Here is a 20,532-nt window from a genome sequence, read left to right on the forward strand (position 1 = left end):
GCTATGATTTTTTAGAATAAAAAAATTCATTTTGGCTATAATTATAATCCGATCTTATTCAGATTCGGCAATCTGGTAGATATGGTCATTCTCTACAATACTGGTTTTTTAGTTTTATCGTATCTGTTGGGCTAATATTTTCCATTTTAACTAGGGTTCTACGTCAATAGAGAATTACTCCGCTTGGCTTGTGGTGTGGGCAAACTCTCTAACGCAACTACTTTCTCGGTATTGGAAACCACAGCTCCGAGACAATTATTAATCGTTACGCAATTTCCCTTTGTCTCTTTATCTGCCTTCCCTCACACTCACCACCGCAGAGGAACACGCTCGACGTGCGTCCCTTTCTCTCGCTCCTTTTATCCTCTCCGAGCGAGTTTCTCAGAATACACTCGCTAATGAACACCTGGCCCACATAAAATCAACTGCAACTCGGCCAAGGAGATGAAACATCCGACAAAGAGCGAGATACAAAGGAAACAGTGATAATACACTGAGAACAATCAAAAAGGGGATTCGTAGGCACCTGGCAGACCAAAATACACTGGGAATATGATCCGACACGGCCATTCTGACAATAACACGTCCTCGTGTAGTCGTCTCACAGTGTCCAATAAATAACATTGACATAAAGTAATACAGTTTAGGCTTTTATTAAACGGAGGGTATTTTTCTATGAGAATATGTTTACATTTAGATTTTAAATCAGCAAAAATTTCAACACATACCGTGCGCCATGAAGAGTCTCTAATAATATAAATGGACCTCTAAACTTTGCATCTAACTTTGTCTGATGCCTTTCTTCGCTTTTGAGTAAAACATAGTAACCCACCTTGTGTTTGACTACAGCAGCTTTACTCTTGTCAAACCTAGACTTGTTATAAAAAGCTAAATCTTGCATATTTTTTGATGCCTCATCTCTCAAAACCTGCAAGTCAATCTGTTCCTCTGTATCACATGGAGAAATTAAACCCATTGGACGAGCCTCTTTGTCGATCAGAAGCTCTAAGTGACTAGCTCCAGTTGCACTGTTGATTGTGCAGTTGAGGGCAAGCTGTGTTTCTTCCAGGGCATCCTGCCAAGACTTGATTCAACAGCAGTTAATAGATTTTTCAGAATGTTCATCACACGCTCAACGTGACCTTTAGCACAGCTAGCTCCCGTAGCAATTAGATGAAGCTTAATATTTTGTGATAAACAGAACTCAGCAAACTTTGCACTAGTGAAACATCTACTCTGATCGGCAATGATTCGGGTCGGAACCCCAAACAAAGAAATGGATGATTTCATAGCCGTCACACAGCTCTCGGTATCCAGTTTGAGAGTATGAAATAAGAAAAACTTACTTTTTGAAAGCGTCAATCTGTACGAACATATACTCTTTAAGGTCCTTTAAGGTAATATTGATAAACTTTATCAAGCGTTTTCTTCCAACCTAAGTGCATAATTGATTCATGAACTTGATTTATTACTGACCATCTAAATGCACGCGGTACTACTGGCAAACAACGCGTTTTATTATTTCTTTGAATTTTGCGAAGCAACAAACCCTTTCTTAATTCGTATGTCTCTGTCAAATCTTCAGCGAGCTCACTGTCATTGAGTTTGTTAACAATATCAATCAGATCTGAATCAAGTCGCTGCTCAGCTAAGAGCCAATCTTTGGAAATCTCTGTCAGTCTCACTCGTTTTTCAGGAATTTTACATTTTATAGAATCGGGTTTTACATGAATTGGATTTTTTGACAAAAAATCAACATGGGCCATACGTTTGCCTTCCCTATACTGTATATCGAAGTTACGTTTGCCTTCCCTATACTGTATATCGAAGTTAAAGGACTGTAAATAAGCTCACCACCGATACACTCTAGGGGTCAATTCCGATTTAGTGCGTGAAGCCTTTAAAGAGTTACAATCAGTGTTTGGCTATTAAGCGTTTTTAATAGCCGTTGAAACTCGTTTAATTGTTAAGAAAAGTCTAGCGTTTCAATGGGTAATGTATAATTTATTATATATTGGTAATGTAAGGTAGACGATAAAGTGACCGATATAATAAAGCGATGGATACGTTATGAAGATCAATACCAGACTGAGAAAGGGCAGGCGGGCCGAATTGCCCGTGCCCTAATGCAAGCGAGAGAGAGCAAATAAACGATAGAAGCTCGGGCTGCTGCTGAGCCGAGTACGAGCGATAGATAGAGAGAAAGAATGCGAGAGAGCAGCATAGATGATGAGAACGATGGCGAAAGAAACTTGGAAGCGAGATGCATATATAGACCACAATTCGTGTGTCACCAATTGACCGAATATATGCGTATGTATATATGCGACGACAGAAAAGATCGAGAGATTGCAAAGGCATGCAAGTGCTGGACCAGATCATGGCCTTTGCGAAGGCATGTTAGGGCAGACGGACCAAATTACCCGTGCCCTACGCGATGCTAAGAACAGAGATCGATAGAACGAAAGAGCGATATAGCGAGATAGTAAAGTAAAGGAGAAAGGCAAGAGTCGAAGAGACGAAAGAACGGTTGCATAGGCGAATAGATTGAGTAATTATAAGCAGTTACAATGTTTATATGCAGTGGGCAATTCAAATAGCAAACAAAGGTGAAATTACGTTAGTTGCGCCACTGGCTATTATTTGAGGTATTTGTTGGGGATTTTCCGGCTGGGAAACCAGACATACTCCCCCCGTTGAAAGCCTGACTTTCAACAGATGCTGAAGGGTTTCACAGCCGTCGCTTGTGGCTGATTTGATGTAGCAATCCTAATTCCATCTTTGGCACAACATCTCGAGACACGCCAATGAATCCAGGAATGAATTTGACCAATGTCGTTATTGGTCAGTTGTTGTGGGTCTGATAGCCCAGGGTTCTGCATACGCTTTGAACGCAGCTGCAGCGACGAGATGTAGTCTTCCTTCCATCGCGTACAGAAGATATGGAGTATGTAGGCAACGCATTGCCTGACATCCAATTGTCGCAAGATCAGGCATGTTACGCTAGGCTCAAGAAACGAAAAGGGAGTGTCACGAACTGGCACATCCAGATCGGCAGGGCTCTCTGTAATTGAAGCTAAAGTTGTAGGATTAAAAATGGCCAAGATGCCAAAAAACTTCCTCAGATGATCCAATCTACAATCTGAGTGGTCAGTGGCACGATGATTGTTGTAGTTGTACGTCTTCAGTGCAGCTCCACTCCCCCCAATATACAAATATTGGGATGGAATAAGTCCAAGAACAGCTCGAAGTCCAGTGCGAAGATTCTGCTGAGGAGCGATGATCATTGTTGAATTAGTGGTGCGCTGAACTGGATGCTTCCTGCCAAAGGTGATTTGATGATGGCCAGCAAAATACACGGATGAACGATATTGAAACCCACATGCCAAAAGAGGGGGCTCTCTCAAATCATTCAAAAGAATCCCACGCGAAGAGATCTCAATCAGAGCTTTATGCCAAGACAACGTATCTTTGCCCAGCCGTTGGAAAAAGAGTCTGGACCGCGTAGCTGCAGGTGCAGCTAGTCCGAAACCGTCAAAGAGCTGGGCTTCTGTTGGCACAACTGAACTTCTGCAGGGGCACGATAATGATGAATAGCCCGAAATTGAGAGAGAGGACCGATCAGTAGCTGATTCCAACGCTAAATCTATTGATGGAAGTGCACTTGGGTTCTCCGAAATCATATTGGAATCCAGCTGCGAATGAGATACCAACTCAGCTATGTGGACGTCTTGAAGGTTGATTTCAGTATCAGCAGACAGCGCTGCCTGCTCATCTATCTTCAAATGCTGCATTGGCCCCTCAGAGACGCATAAGGCAGACTTCTTCCTATCCGAAGATGACAATTGCATAGCGCGTAGATACGGGGGCGGATTGCTCCGTGGTGGAAGCTGCCTGCCAACAATATTACCAATTATTGTTCCTCCAGAAACCGTTGAGGGGGAAGACAGGTGGGGGAATCGATTAGCGATTTCGCGCCGAATCGAAGTATCCAGCTCATTGAACAGATAATTAAAGTTGTTCAAGGATCCAATGCGAGTCTTGTTGTAGTCCAACTTCTGAAGCTCGTTGTGCAGGGTTTTAAAAGTGTCCTGCAGCTCCTCGATCTCCTCCAACCTTATCACGAGCATATAGTAGTCGCAAGCCAACAATTCATTCTCCCAAGTGGCACTCAATCTTTTGAGGCCTTCGCACAATTCCGATGCATTCCGCTTCAGAAAAATCACCCTGTTTTCCGCAGCGTAACTACACTGCCGTTTGACCCATCCAACTCCATAGCAGCGACGGCGTTAGAAAAACGTTTCTAGCGGGAAGATGAAAAACAAAGAGTACCACGCGCAAGTGACGGGAAAGAGCACCGCAAACAAAACGTATATGCAAGAGCGGCTGGTGTATATATATGTGGTCGATGACACTTGAAGCCGCGGGCAAACGACAACAACGAACAACCGGCAATATATGGCAATGCTTGAATGCTCAACTGTAGTTTGTGATTGCACGAATATATTAACTAATGCACAATCACGTCGGGGTCACCAAATGTTTGGCTATTAAGCGTTTTTAATAGCCGTTGAAACTCGTTTAATTGTTAAGAAAAGTCTAGCGTTTCAATGGGTAATGTACAATTTATTATATATTGGTAATGTAAGGTAGACGATAAAGTGACCGATATAATAAAGCGATGGATACGTTATGAAGATTAATACCAGACTGAGAAAGGGCAGGCGGGCCGAATTGCCCGTGCCCTAATGCAAGCGAGAGAGAGCAAATAAACGATAGAAGCTCGGGCTGCTGCTGAGCCGAGTACGAGCGATAGATAGAGAGAAAGAATGCGAGAGAGCAGCATAGATGATGAGAACGATGGCGAAAGAAACTTGGAAGCGAGATGCATATATAGACCACAATTCGTGTGTCACCAATTGACCGAATATATGCGTATGTAAGTTAACACTCCCCACCAGCCATAGGGTATCGGCAGGGGTCTTAGTTATAAGAATGCTGACCCAGCGCTGGCATGGAAAGGGGCGGCAACATATTACTATGTTGCATAAACATCCGCCCGACCAACTGGGTCCGCACGAGGCGCTGACGTAGCGAAACTTGAGACCGCTGCTCAAGCAGCGCTGCCCAGGCTGGGGGCCCCTATGGATAATTATAACATTTTTGTATTTTAGTTTTTAACTCAATGCTGAACCGAGCCGATGGTTGCCGGTAATAAATAATTAAACTCAATCCCGTTCTCTCATTACCGACGGCTGACGCTTCGGTGTACATTGGGGAACAATAATAGAATAATTGGCGCCCAACGGGTCAAACTAAGTCGAACCCCGAGTTAACGCGAGTGTCAAAACACCGCGATAAATAAACCAAAAGTTTAAAAGCAAGAAAAAGTCATAAAAATAGGAGAAAAAATCCCCGTGAAAAATTCCTCCGAAATACTAAAAAGAAAATAAAACAGAAAAGTGTAAAAACAAATTTCCCGAAAAAATTCCTCCATACACTAAAGGGAAAATTAACTAAATAATTACAACACAAACGAGTGAGAACGTTCCATAGTGCAACACCCGAATGAAAATAAAAAACTAAAACAAGGAAAGAGCTGAAGGGCATCCCCTCGCTCCAATTGAAGATAGATTGCAGCCGAAAACGAAGTCAAAAGAGCTGAAGGGCAATCCCTCGCTCCCATCGAAAGATCTACAAGGAAAAAATAGGCTGAAGGGCCCTCCCACTTCTGGAAAGAGAAAATATAATAACAAAATCTACACGGCTGTAGGGAATTCCCTCGCCCAACGTTACGGATCCAAAACGCTCAACCGGTGCATAGTTAAGCTTAACCAATCTAATCGTCAGAGTAAATATAGGCTGTAACAATGAGGTAAGTGAATTGCTTGAATTTTAAATGTTTCCTATGTCAGCCAACCTAAATCTCTGTTTAAAATAAGAGTTCACCGATAATTGCGTAAATTTTACTAGACAAGCTCAAAAAAAAAAAAAACGAGAAGGAACGTGTGAGTCGCTTCTGGGGACGCGACTCTACTTATACCCGTACTCAGTCAGTATATACATTTTTGAGCTTATGATTTTTAAGAATTTCAGAAAAAAAAAAAAATTTTACATTTTACATTTTTTTGCTACATATGATATCTACATCTACATATACAATGTATATTCTACATCTAACATGTAGATTTTACATGTTCCAATTAGATTCTACATCTCCTCCGCTAGGGGTTGCTCGAGCACTGAACGCGGCAGAGTGTGCGAGCGAGAAGGAAAATGAGATGCGTTGTCGTCGGCGGGAGGGGGAGGGCAAGCAACTGAAAATTAATTTCTTCATTCTGGCTATAATTATGATCCAATCTGATTCAGATTCGGCAATCTGATAGATATGGGCAGTCTCTACGATATTGCGTTTTTAGTTTTATCGTATCTTTGAAATTGTGCCTGCCACAGATTTTCGTCCTTTGTGGGGGCGGAAGGGGGCAGGGCGAAATTTTGAAATACACTTGTAGCAGTGTGATATCACATGAGTCTGGAAACCAAGTTTGGTTGCCCTAGCTCTTATAGTCTCTGAGATCTAGGCGCTCAACAAGACAGACAGACGGACAGACAGACATGGCTATATCGACTCGGCTATTGATGCTGATCAAGAATATATATACTTTATGGGGTCGGAAACGTTTCCTTCTCTGCGTTACACACATCCACTTTTACCACAAATCTAATATACCCCTTAACTCTTTTTTGAGTACGGGTATAATAAAGATAAAATAAGAAGTGAAACATTTGATTATTTAATACGGTTGTAAAAACCAGTCAAATTCTTCCCCTTGAGATTAATGCTAGGGAGCGCAGTGTTCTAAGTACTTAGGGCAGTGCTACACGCAGCAGTTTGCACCATATGAGTGATAGGGAAAGTGCCGACGATAGTGACGATAGTCTGAAATCCTTGATCGAAGGCCTCCAAGCGGCAGACATTGACAAACGTACGACTCAAAGACCGCCCAACGTCATGGATCCTGCCATTCTCGCAGCCGTCGAGGCCGCACTGACAAGCCAGGCCACGAAATTTGAGGCTAAATTACTACAAATGCAGACCACAATTAAACAGTTACAAGCGGCCGCGCCTGTCGCCGTACCAGAGGTAGAAGTATACAGGAAAATATAAATCATGCCTGGGGTCCAGTGTGATCAGCCACTGGACATGGTGAAGTCGGTCCCAGAATTTGATGGGAAACAGGAACATTATGTTGCCTGGCGCCAGGCAGCGCTGGCGGCCTACGAGGTGTTCGAGCCCTATGAGGGTAGCACAAGACACTATATGGCTACTGGCATAATCAGAAATAAGGTGAAAGGAGCCGCGAACAATATTTTGGCATCTTTTGGCACGGTGTTGAACTTTAGAGCCATTATCAATAGGTTAGATAGTTCGTATTCTGACAAAACGCCAGTGAGCGTGATACATCAGAAGCTAGCAACCATGCGGCAGGGAAATATGTCCCTCACCGATTACTATGATGACATCGAGAGGCACCTCTCTCTCATGACTAATAAAAACATCATGAACCATACGGCGGACGTAGCGGGCATCTTAAATGACAGAGCCAGGGAGGATGCCTTAGAAGTATTCATTTCAGGCTTGAGAAGAGCCTTAAAAACTCCAGTTTTCTCAGCAAGGCCTAAAGACCTGCCGACCGCGCTGGCCCTAGCCCAAGCAGCTGAATGCAGCGAGGACCGCTGCGTTCTAGCAGCAAATTACGCCAGGGCCATGGAGGAGAAAGCCAATAGATTTTGTGAACGCAAACCCCAGGCGCCACAGCTAGGCAATGCCAAGCAATATAGGGCCCAGGACCCCTCTTCTTACAAGAGCCCTCATTATTTCAAGAGTCCGGGCACATCCAACGCCCAGCAAAGTGGCCCCAACCAACAAGCCAGAGCTCAGGGCCAAGCAGCACCTGAGCCTATGGAGGTGGACCCTTCATCCTCTAAATTTAGACAGCCCACGGCTCACCAAAAGCCATTTGGGGCGGGCAAGCGCGACAATAGTTTTGGAAAAAAACAGAACGCGTCGGAGCGCACGTCGGGAAACTGGCGGCAGAGAGTGGAGCACATTGCTACTACGAACAGCCGGTCCGGGGCGTCCTACGACGACGCTGCCACTGAGGCAGTCGCGGAAATAGAAGCCGACGCCGAAATTGAGTACGAGTCCGATTCAATCAATTTTTTAGGGGAAGGTCCCTGCTGCCATTCATATGGCGAAGAGTAGCGGGGGTTAAGATAAAACTTCTCATCGACACGGGTGCGTCGAAAAATTTCATCAAGCCATTTGGGTGGCTTCCCGGCGTCACACTCGTCGAATCACCGTTCCCTGTCCACTCGATCAACGGATCGAACGACATAACGGAAAAATGTCCCTTGTCAATGTTCGGCAAGGTCACCCCATTCTTCCTCTTAAAAACACTAACGGGCTTTGATGGCATCATTGGCCTTGACCTGCTGACGCAGGTAGGGGCCACGCTATCTCTTAAAAAGGGGACACTCAGGTTTGGTAACACAACTGAGATGATCCAATTCCAAAAATGCGCACATGTCAACCACACCAACGTTGTTGATATCGACGCACCGCAGGCCGTAAAGGCAAACTTCATGCAGATGCTGAAGAAAAGAAGTAAGGCTTTTGCTGACCCTAACGGGTCACTGCCCTATAATACTTCGGTCGTGGCCACCATTCGCACGGTGGATGACGAACCAATTTATTCCAAGCTATACCCCTACCCGATGGGTGTAGCTGATTTTGTCGATTCCGAGGTTAAGAGCCTCCTGAAAGACAACATCATACAAAAATCAAGATCACCCTATAACAATCCTATATGGGTGGTAGATAAAAAAGGCACTGATGAAAATGGCAATAGGAAGAAACGTCTCGTAATGGACTTTCGGAAGCTCAATCAGAAAACAGTGGCCGACAAATACCCAATACCGAGCATCTCAATGATCTTGGCAAATCTGGGTACTGCAAAATACTTTACAACTCTTGACCTGAAATCGGGATACCACCAAATAACTTTGGCGGAGCGCGATGGGGAAAAAACTTCCTTTTCCGTAAATGGAGGGAAGTATGAGTTTTGCCGACTGCCCTTCGGTCTGAGGAATGCGGGCAGCATCTTCCAGAGGGCAATTGACGATGTTTTGCGCGAACAAATCGGCAAAACATGCTACGTCTATGTCGATGACGTAATCATTTTTTCAAAGTCTCAGGACGACCATGTTAAACACGTCGACTGGGTACTGAAAAGCCTCTATGAAGCCAACATGAGAGTGGCTCAAGAGAAGTCGCAGTTCTTTAAAACGAGCGTAGAATACCTTGGATTTATCGTAACCAGCGAAGGCACAAGAACGGACCCTGAGAAAGTGAGAGCTATCCAGGAATACGTTGAGCCATCAACGCTTTTCGGGCTAAGATCATTCTTAGGCCTGGCAAGCTATTACAGATGTTTCGTGAAAGACTTCGCGGCTATCCGACATCTTGAAAGGGCAAAATGGATCGATTAGTAAATATAAATCTAAAAAAACCCCAATATTGTTCAGCGAAGCTCAAAGACACGCGTTCCAAAAGCTAAGGGACATTCTAGCATCAGAAAACGTAATGCTAATGTACCCAGACTACAGGAAACCTTTCGACCTGACGACGGACGCTTCTGCCTATGGCATAGGGGCAGTATTGTCACAGGGAGGCCGACCTATAACGATGGTCTCCAGAACACTTAAAGACAGTGAGCTCAACTACGCTACTAACGAGCGGGAGCTGTTAGCAATTGTTTGGGCCTTGGGGAAATTGCGCCATTATATTTATGGCGTCAGCCACTCACGTTCGCGGTGTCGGAGGGAAATCCTAACGCAAAGATTAAGCGATGGAAGGCACGCATCGATGAGATGGGCGCCAAGCTATTTTATAAGCCGGGGAAAGAAAACTTCGTCGCAGACGCATTGTCTCGACAGAACATTTGCGCGCTAGACAGCGGCGCGCCGCGGTCAGACGCAGCGACAATTCACAGTGAGGTTTCAATGACTTACACGATAGAATCATCAGACAAGCCCGTCAATTGCTTTAGGAACCAGATCATTTTAGAGGAAGCACGCTTCCCTCTCAAACAAATTTTCGTACTTTTTGGAGAAAAAACACGCCACGTAATACAGTTCCATGACAAGGGCGCGCTCGCTGAGATGGTCAAGTCAGTGGTGAACCCGCAAGTGGTAAACGCAATCCATTGCGACTTACCAACCTTAGCATGCGTACAGCATGAGTTGGTAAGGGCTTTCCGTCGACAAGATTCTGGCATTGCAAGAATCTTGTCGCCGACGTGTTCGATGAAAACGAAAAAAAAGAGATCATCACAGCAGAACACAATCGGGCCCACAGGGCGGCCCAGGAAAACGTTAAACAGGTGTTAACCGATTACTATTTTCTCAAGATGTCCAAACTGGCCAGCGAAGTAGTGGTAAACTGTAAAGTGTGCGCCCAAGCAAAGTACGACAGGCACCCAAAAAAACAGGAACTAGGCCCGACGCCGGTCCCTACACACACTGAGGAAATGCTACATGTAGATATTTTCTCAACAGATAGGAAATACTTCCTCACGTGTGTGGACAAATTTTCAAAATTCGCCATCACGCAACCGATAGCGTCCCGCACCATTGCGGATCTAAAAACTCCACTGTTGCAAATAATGAATGTGTTCCCGCATGTAAAACAGATTTATTGCGACAACGAACCGTCGCTTAATTCTGAGACGATCAGATCGCTTTTGCAAAACAACTTTGGGGTCTACATCGCGAACGCGCCCCCACTACATAGCACCTCTAACGGACAAGTAGAGAGGTTTCACAGCACGTTGGTGGAAATTGCCAGATGCCTTAAAATGGCTAAGGGCATTGGCGACATAGTCGACCTATTCTTGCAAGCAACGGTGGAATACAACAAGTCAATACATTCGGTCACGAACAAAAGGCCCATAGACGTTTTTCACGCTGCTGCGGCGGACGCTCACAGAGATATAAAAAATAGGGTCCAGAAAGCTCAAATTGTGCAAAACAATCGAATGAACCAATCCAGACAGAACAGAACCTTTAGGGTGGGAGAAAAGGTGTTGGTAAAGTCTAACAGACGCCTCGGAAACAAATTGACCCCACTATATGTGGAAGAAGCGGTGGAGGCGGACTTGGGGACAACAGTCCTGATTAGAGGGAGAGTGGTCCATAAGGACAACCTAAGATAAGTTCACTAGTTAGGCCTAAGAAAATAAATGGTGGTGGTATTTTATCATTCCTTATTATCCGTATAGTTTATATTCATCTTGTATCCGCAGGCTTTTCTGGGTACTTCACTCTCTAACAATGGTCGCGGCCCGCATCACCGACTATTCACACTCCCGTTACATTCCTATTACAGACGGGTCGGTATTGGTATGGGAGGAATTAAACTACATCAGGCACACAGCAAACCTATCAGAATATGGCCGCATTGCCGACGAAACCGTACAGATGACAGACCTTTTCCCAAGATCTCACATGAGACAACTGCTGGAGGTTGACTCCAGCCACGTCAAGGATATGTTAGAAGATATTGGCATTCACCGTAGGCTGGCGAGAAGTTTAGACTTCCTAGGGACGGCCCTCAAGATAGTGGCCGGCACGCCAGACGCCACTGACTTAGAAGATATCAAGGTTACTGAAGCACAGGACTAGCTGTAATAGACAGATAGTAATAAACTCAAAAGTTCAGAGCCAGATAAATAACCTCACAAACACAGTCAACCAGATTCTTAGCACAGACAGGAAGGAACATATCAACTCAGCCCATTTGTATGAAACACTGTTAGCTAGAAATAGAATTCTTATCACTGAATTGGGGAACCTAATGCTCACAATCACCTTGGCAAAAGCCAACTTGGTAAACCCTTCTATTCTTGACCATGCTGACACAGAATCCATTCTCACTAACCAATTCACAGGGGTTACAGTGTCAAACTTGTTAGAAGTATCCAGCATTAAGATCTTGCAATCAAATCATATTATCCATTTTATTATAGGTTATCCTAGAGTAAGTTTAGCCTGTAAGAAGATTATGATGTACCCGGTTGAGCACAACGGTACAGTACTGCAGCTAGAGGAGAACATCGTAGCCGAGTGCGAGAGCCAGGTGTGGGCCGTTACGGGCTGCACCTCCACTACCACTACTACCTTCTGCAGAAAAAATCTGGGTGGTTCCTGTGCGCAGGGGCTACACTCCGGAGGCACGGCACATTGCAGCTCTCAACCCAGCCACCTGGAACCCGTCACCTTGGTAGATGACGGGGTTATTATCATCAACAACAGACCCGCCACCATCAGTTGTGATTCCGACACGTTGGTTAAAACCTCAGGAACGCAACTGGTCGCCTTCAATGACTTTGCCACCATCAACGGCTCACGGTTCCTGAATCGTGACAACACCAAACGCCGGGTGCCGGGCATCGCTTCGGTGCCCGCCCTGAATATCGCAGGGCACCACGCGGTCCTGAGCCTACCATTCCTCCAGCAGCTCAGCGAAGACAATCTGAACTACATTAAGGAGGTCGAGCGAAACGCAACGGGCAAGGGGAATCCTATCCTCGCCTTTGGTCTAGGAATAACCCTGTGCGGAGTCATCGGAAGTATCGTCTACATCAGATCCCTACTCAGGAAGAGGAGGGATTTGGTCCAGGTCAACGCGCTGATAGAAAATTTGAGAGGCTCGAGGGCGACCACTCTTGAAGAGGGGGAGTAGTTAACACTCCCCACCAGCCATAGGGTATCGGCAGGGGTCTTAGTTATAAGAATGCTGACCCAGCGCTGGCATGGAAAGGGGCGGCAACATATTACTATGTTGCATAAACATCCGCCCGACCAACTGGGTCCGCACGAGGCGCTGACGTAGCGAAACTTGAGACCGCTGCTCAAGCAGCGCTGCCCAGGCTGGGGGCCCCTATGGATAATTATAACATTTTTGTATTTTAGTTTTTAACTCAATGCTGAACCGAGCCGATGGTTGCCGGTAATAAATAATTAAACTCAATCCCGTTCTCTCATTACCGACGGCTGACGCTTCGGTGTACATTGGGGAACAATAATAGAATAATTTGTATATATGCGACGACAGAAAAGATCGAGAGATTGCAAAGGCATGCAAGTGCTGGACCAGATCATGGCCTTTGCGAAGGCATGTTAGGGCAGACGGACCAAATTACCCGTGCCCTACGCTATGCTAAGAACAGAGATCGATAGAACGAAAGAGCGATATAGCGAGATAGTAAAGTAAAGGAGAAAGGCAAGAGTCGAAGAGATGAAAGAACGGTTGCATAGGCGAATAGATTGAGTAATTATAAGCAGTTACAATGTTTATATGCAGTGGGCAATTCAAATAGCAAACAAAGGTGAAATTACGTTAGTTGCGCCACTGGCTATTATTTGAGGTATTTGTTGGGGATTTTCCGGCTGGGAAATCAGACAATCAGTATATACTACAAACACACGTCCCAGCAAATATTGACGAAAACGCTTAACAGCTTCAACAACTGCCAACGTCTCCAATTCATAGGAATGATATCTTGACTCAGCGGAGGAAGTGGTTTTGCTAAAATATTCTACTACATGAGGACTGCCATTGATTCGATGCATTAACATAGCACAGGAACTCGCATCTGTATGCAATTCAATTGGGTATTCTGGGTTGAAGATTACAAGAACTGGTTCATTTGTAAGAATGGTAATGACCTTCTTTCGAATCCTTTCCAGCTCTGCATTCCAAGAAAAGCTTTCCTTCACTGATGTAAGAGAATAGAGTGGCTTCATCATTTGTGAAAATCCAGGCACAAATTTACGAAAATATGAAGCCAAACCGATGAATTGTCTCAAGCTACTAACTGATTCTAGGGGAGTTAGGGAGTTCAAGGCAATTATTTTACCCTAATTCGGCCTTATCTCTCCAGCTCTCACCTCATATCCCAAATACTGAACAGCATTTTTAAGAAAACTACACTTTGAAATGTTGAACTGCAGAATCCAGCCCTATTCAAAATATCCAGAACAATTTTTAATCTCTCCAGACCCAACTCAATTGTGGGTGACACCACCATAATATCATCCATGTAAACAATAACGTATGACTGAGCTAAGTCACCAGTGCATTCATGACGCTACGCTGAAAAACGGATGGTGCATTTTTCAAACCAAACGGCATTTTCAAAAACTCGTATTGAACTTCTGGGGTTACAAACGCAGTGTATTCTACCGAATCAGAGCGCATTGGTATTTGATGATATTCGCTAGCCATGTCTAAACAAGTAAAATAATTAGCTCCACATAGTCTGGAAATCTGGTCATCGATGAGTGGCAAGGGGTATTTGTCAGAAAACGTGGTTGAGTTTAGCTCTCTATAATCGACACAAAGTCGGTCCGAACCGTTTTTATTTTTTACAAGCAAAATAGGGCTAGCGTACGGAGAACAGCTGGGTCTAATGGTGTTACATTTTAGTAACTCACTTATCTGAGACCGAACTGTTAGCTTTTCTTCAGGGCTGAGTCTATACGATCGCCGCTGCACGGTTTTGTTTGAGTCTATTTATCGTAATTTCATTTCACCAGTGCTAACAAAAGAGCAAGGCGTTCCGTCAATGAAAGCTACAGAATATTGTTCAAGGTTTTTAATCAACTTATCTTTGTCAATATCAATCAGGTCAGTATTAACATTAAATACACTAGCTGGCATTTCATAAGCTGCACAAACATTAACAGATTTGGTTTTCAAGATTATAAATCTATCGAACGAAAGTAAAACATTAAAACCTTGCTTAAGAATTTCTCGTCCAACTACAATATCATTCTGCAATTGTTTATCTTGTACGGAATAAAACAATATTTCAAGATCATTTTCATTAATTACAACAGTGCTTAAGATTTGCAATGTGCTGTATTTACCAGCATCGCCAATACCCTTTAACATTACAATGTTATTGATGCGTTTCCTCGATAAATGTTTACCAATACTCTCTCTGATCAACGAGCATTCAGCCCCAGTGTCAAAACAAATTGTAAAGATCGTACCTCGCTGTGTCATACTTCCTTTAGGCTCTGACACAAAGATTGATGCTCTTCTGCTTTAATGCTCCAGATTTGGTAACGGTCGCCTCCCTGGAACATTTGTTAGCGAAATGTCCACGCTGGCCACACCGAGAACAGGTCACGTCCTCTCTCAGCGGCTTCGTTTCCCTCTTGAAGTTGTGTCCAGTTCCATCCTGCAGTTGCTTAGTGCGACAGTTTTTCATTTTATGTCCTGGCTTCTTACAAAAAAGGCACAACAGGGTAGACTGCCTTAATCGCTTGCAGTCGGGTTCCATGTGTTCCACTGTTCAAGCACTGCGTTTGTTTGTAAATGCAAGGGCCGTCAACTCCGACTGCAGCTTGCCTCGGGTGGTCACATTTGAAGTGAAAACAACTCTCTGCAAGCGACTGCCAAAATTTGCCATATGCGCCAGAACAGCAAAAACAGCGATTTCTTCGATGTTCATGTTTTTCCACTTCGACATAAGAGAAGTTACCAGGCGGCTTGCGTACACTGCATAGCATTCGCCAGCAGAGGGACGGCTGCTAAACAAATTTTAGCAATATGGCACCCGACGTCTCTTCGGTCTCATACCGCTGCTTGAAAAGTTCCTTGAACTGGTTCCACTCAATTCCGGCACAACACACTTGGGTCAACCATTGCGAAGCACTGCCCTCCATGCAATTGCTCAGTGCCAAAATGAGCCCACTGCCCGTTAGCGGATTCTCCGATAAAATAATATCAGCGGTCACACACCATTGGGAGGCGTCAGCGCCCACTGCGTCAGGGTTAAATTTTGGAAGAGTGACGAAACTCTTCTGTGTAGTTGATGCTGCATAGCTTTGGCCAGCTCGAGAACTACACGCAACTGCTCCACAGATATAGCAGGAGTTGGCACAGATTCCACTTCTCATGTTGGGTTAATACTTTCCTGGATCTGCCATTTTAACTAGGGTTCTACGTGAATAGAGAATGACTCCGCTTGGCTTGTGGTGTGGGACGCTTGTCTCTAACGCAACTACTTTCTCGGTATTGTAAACCAGAGCTCCGAGAGAATTATTACTCGTTACGCAATTTCCCTTTGTCTCTATATCTGCCTCCCTCGCACTCACCACCGCAGAGGAACACGCTCGACGTGCTTCCCTTTCTCTAGCTCCTATTATTCTCTCCGAACGAGTTTTTCAAAATACACTCGCTAATGAACACCTGGCCGACATAGAAAAAACTGCAATTCGGCCAAGGAGATGAAACATACGACAAAGACCGAAGTACAAAGGAAACAGTGATAATACACTGAGAACAATCAAAAAGGGGATTCGTAGTCACCCAAAAGACCAAAATACACTGTGAATATTATTATGATCCGACATATCTTTCAAATTGTGCCTGCCACAGATTTTCGTCCTTTGTGGGGGCGGAAGCGGGTGGGGCGAAATTTTGAAATACACTTGTAGCAGTGTGATATCACATGAGTCTGAACATCAAATTTGGTTTCTCTAGTCTCTGAGATCTAGGCGCCCATCAAGACGGACAGCCGGACGGACGGACATGCCTATATCGACTCGGCTATTAATGCTGAATATAGAATATATATACTTAATGGGGTCGGAAACGTTTCCTTCTATGCGTTGCACACATCCACTATTCCCCTTAACTCTTTTTTGAGTACGGGTATAAAAAGTTGGTTTTGTTCAAAGCGGCGAAATGGTGTAATCAATCTTACTGAAATGTTATGACTAGTTCATTAACTATAAGGTAAAATTTTGTAGCACTAGGAATATTAAAAATAAATAAACGAAAAAAAAGCAAACAAATCAAACTATAATAAAATAAGACATTAAAAAGTTCTTACTTGAATCCATTTATTAATCGCAATATTATAAAAATGAAATAAATTGGAGCAAAAGAAGATAATATTCCAAATATACCATCTGCCAATAAAGTAGTAATTAGAACCACACGTCGACCTTTCGTATCCGCGAGACATCCCCAAAAATATGATCCAATTAACATTCCTAGCATAGGCGAAGCAGATAGCCATCCTTTGTCTGTGGATGTCATGGCAAAATCGCATGTAGCAGATGGCAAAACGAACGATATAATTGTCACACCTATGGCTGTGTTCATGTAAATTAAACCACATATTGTCAGCAAAAGCAATTGAAAATTTCCGAATCCAGTTTGAAGTAATGCGTTTTCATAGTCACTTGCAAAGTCTTCCAAAAAGTCAAGGCCTGGAAATTAAAGAAAGAAAATATATATATAATATATAAATATGTCAAACTTTCTCGTAGTGTGGGGACGTATTTCGTACACGCTCCTGGAAATATGTTGATGTGGACAACTCTAATAGAAACGAGAAGGAACGTGTGAGTCGCTTCTGGGGACACGACTCTACTTACACCCGTAGTAAGTCAGTATATACATTTTTGAGCTTATGATTTAATAGAATTTTAGAAATAAAAAAAAATTACATTTAAATTTTTTTGCTACATCTACATATACAATGTATATTATACATCTAACACGTATATTGTACATGTTCCATTTAGATTCTACATTTCCTCCGCTAGGGGTTGCTCGCGCACTGAACGCGGCAGAGTGTGCGAGCGAGAAAGAGATAGGTAGCGGGTCTCTGGCAGGAGGGGGCGGAAGAACCAACAGAAAATTTTTTTCTTCATTCTAGCTATAATTATGATCCGATCTTATTCAGATTCGGCAACCTGGTAGATATAATTATTCTCTACGATACTGCGTTCGTATCTTTAAAATTGTGCCTGCCACAGATTTTCGTCTTTTGTGGTTGCGGAAGGGGGCGGGGTGAAATTTTGAAATACACTCGTGGCAGTATCTACAATATACCTGTTGAGCTACTGAGCTTCTTCAGCAGCGTTGTATTGCGATATTATTAAAAAGTCGATGATTGTTCAATATATACATTTACAGTTTATTGTGGTGAAGTAAATAAGCAATACAGAGTCGAATTATAGTTAGCTGGATTCAAGACGGGGTCAGATTGAAGACGCGGGGGTCGGTTCAAGACGGTGTCGGATTGAATAGCTCGATTCCAAGACGATGCGCAGTGATTGCAAGATCAAGACTAAATCAAAGGGCAGGCGGGCCGAATTGCCCGTGCCCTAATGCGAGCGAGAGAGCGACAGATCGAGAGTGATAACGAAAGGCGATAGAAAGAAAGGTGTGAGTTGAAGACGCGAGAGAACGGTGGCATAGGCTGCTGCCGTGCGGGAGCATGTCAAAAAGCTGAACAATAATAGATATTTACTCTACTGCTGCACCACTGACTATGATCTACTGATTACTTGGCTGCGTAACCAAACATACTCCCTCGTTGAAGAGCACGGGTCTTTAACAGGGTTCAGCAGGCAAAGCTTGTTGTTGATGGGGCCGTTCTTCCTTCCATCGAGACCTGTAGATTCGATGCATGGAAGCAACGTAGTTGTCCGGCACCTAGTCGGTTGAAGTTGAGCCATGTAACGTGAGGCTCGGCGACAGAAGAAGAGGCGAAGAAGAATAGCGCATTCAAAGCAGGCACTGGAGGTGATGTGTCCAGATCAGCATGAATGCCTGAAATGAAAACTGGATTTGTAGAATTCTCTGCCCTCCCTCTAATGGACCAACATTGGGATGGTCTTGGGACCAGCAGAGCTCGAGGTCCAGCGCGATGTCCAGCAGTAGGTCCGTCAACAGATAGAGGGGACATGTTCAGCTCTTTCGAAAGAGCCCCTCGCGAATGAATATCGGCCGAAAAGGAGCGCTTGCAGGGACTCCACGGTGTTTGACGGGCCGATATCGAGAAAACAGGTTGAGCAAAGACTGAATCCGGTGCAAGTCCAACTGTTTTGATTCCATCGAGACCACCGTCGAACTTCAAATAGGATTCCTTATCCTCTGCTCCATCAGGCGTAGACGACATAATTGAATGATCCAATTGGCATTGAGGTCTCTCGAAAACTCCAATTGCTTCCAAACTCGAACAAGAATCCACTTGAGATGTGGCAGGTGTGATTCCCTCAACAACTCCAGTGTTTCGGAAGTGGACCGCTTAGTGATCTCTGAGAGAATGATCCCATTGAGCGTCACCAACAGATCCTCAAAGTCATCGGCGAGTTCACTTCCAATCTCGTCGAAGTCCAGCTCCTCGAGTTCACTGTGCACGGTTTTAAAAGTTCCGTGCAGCTCCTCGATTTGCTTCAGCCTGCCAACGAGCATGAAGTGGTCGAAAAGGGAAGCGCTCTCCAAAACAACTTTTAGCTGCTTCATCCGTTCAAATAACGCTGGTTCTTTCCGCTTTAGGAAAGCCAGACTGTTTCCAGCAGCGGTCACTGCACCGTTGTTCCTCGCACCCATTTCGGCGCAGGCGCTAGAAAACGTTCCTTGCGGAAGTCGAGCGGATGTGCGGACGTTCTACGCTTACTATTTACGAAGCTGTAAAACTGTTTAGGGTCCTGTGAAAACCATAACCTGCACCGAGATAGGCAATTTTTATAGCATTTGGCGTTAAAAATGGAGAAATTTTACCTAGCTATTACACAGCGAGAGAGAAAAGAAGGAGAAACAACTTCTCGAAATTTTTTATAAAGTCTTGATTTTAAGTTTTTTAGACTGGATAACTCTTTGGTAAACCAAGGAGGCTTTCCAGATCTAACCGGACAAGAAAGTGGGACACAATAATCAAAAAATATAGTGAGCGGAAGAGCTCGGGTTAACAACGCTATGGTCGGATCCAAGACAAAGCACAGATCAAGCAATCGACCCAAGGAATTTTTCACATGGTTGACTTGAGACAGGGATAGGTCTAGCAAGCCGTCAATAAAGTCATGTCGTGACATGGGCACAAGGTTATTAGACTCGTTTACCGAAGACCAAACAGTACCTGGCAAATTGATTTCACCAATAACTATCATATGGTCTTTATCTTATAGCGAGGAAGAAACAGTTTTTAAAGCGGACAGGTGATGCTCGTATATTATTATATGCGAGGAAGGTGGAATATACCAGCGAGTAATGAAAATGGAAAAGCCTGGGAGAATCAGTTTTACGCACAGGAATTCCAGGTCTTGTTGAACCTGGACCATGAAATGTTCCGACGTGAAGTTTGAGTCCACTGCAATGAGAACCCCACCTCCACGTCGAGACAAACGGTCATTTCTAAAAATTGTGTACCGACCTGCCAAAACTTCGGAACTAAGGATGTCCGGCTTTAACCAGGTCTCGGTGAACACAATAACGTGGGATGAGAATGCGAGACTCTCAAGGAAAAGAGTGCTGAGCTTACTACGCAAGCCTCTAGCATTCTGGTAGGTAACTAAAAGAGAGGAAGTTAGTTTTTTGGATAGTAGAAGTAAAAAATAGAAGTTGAGGTGGAAGATGAGGATGGAGATGGAGCACTGGCT

General features: G+C 44.2%; 1 protein-coding gene across 1 annotated transcript in view; it reads right to left on the reverse strand.

The window, feature by feature from the left end:
• The window catches only part of LOC121404062 (synaptic vesicle glycoprotein 2C-like), a 196,393-nt gene extending 179,047 nt beyond the window's left edge, over positions 1 to 17,346 (reverse strand). The window contains exon 1 of the mRNA XM_041592650.1: positions 16,971 to 17,346. Within this exon, the coding sequence (XP_041448584.1) occupies positions 16,971 to 17,245 (275 nt within the window). The 5' untranslated portion in view covers positions 17,246 to 17,346. The remainder of the gene's footprint in view (positions 1 to 16,970) is intronic.
• Positions 17,347 to 20,532: the final 3,186 nt, after the last annotated feature.

This window comes from Drosophila obscura, unplaced genomic scaffold (genome assembly GCF_018151105.1).
Source record: "Drosophila obscura isolate BZ-5 IFL unplaced genomic scaffold, ASM1815110v1 contig_183, whole genome shotgun sequence".
NCBI classification, from domain to species: domain Eukaryota; kingdom Metazoa; phylum Arthropoda; class Insecta; order Diptera; family Drosophilidae; genus Drosophila; species Drosophila obscura.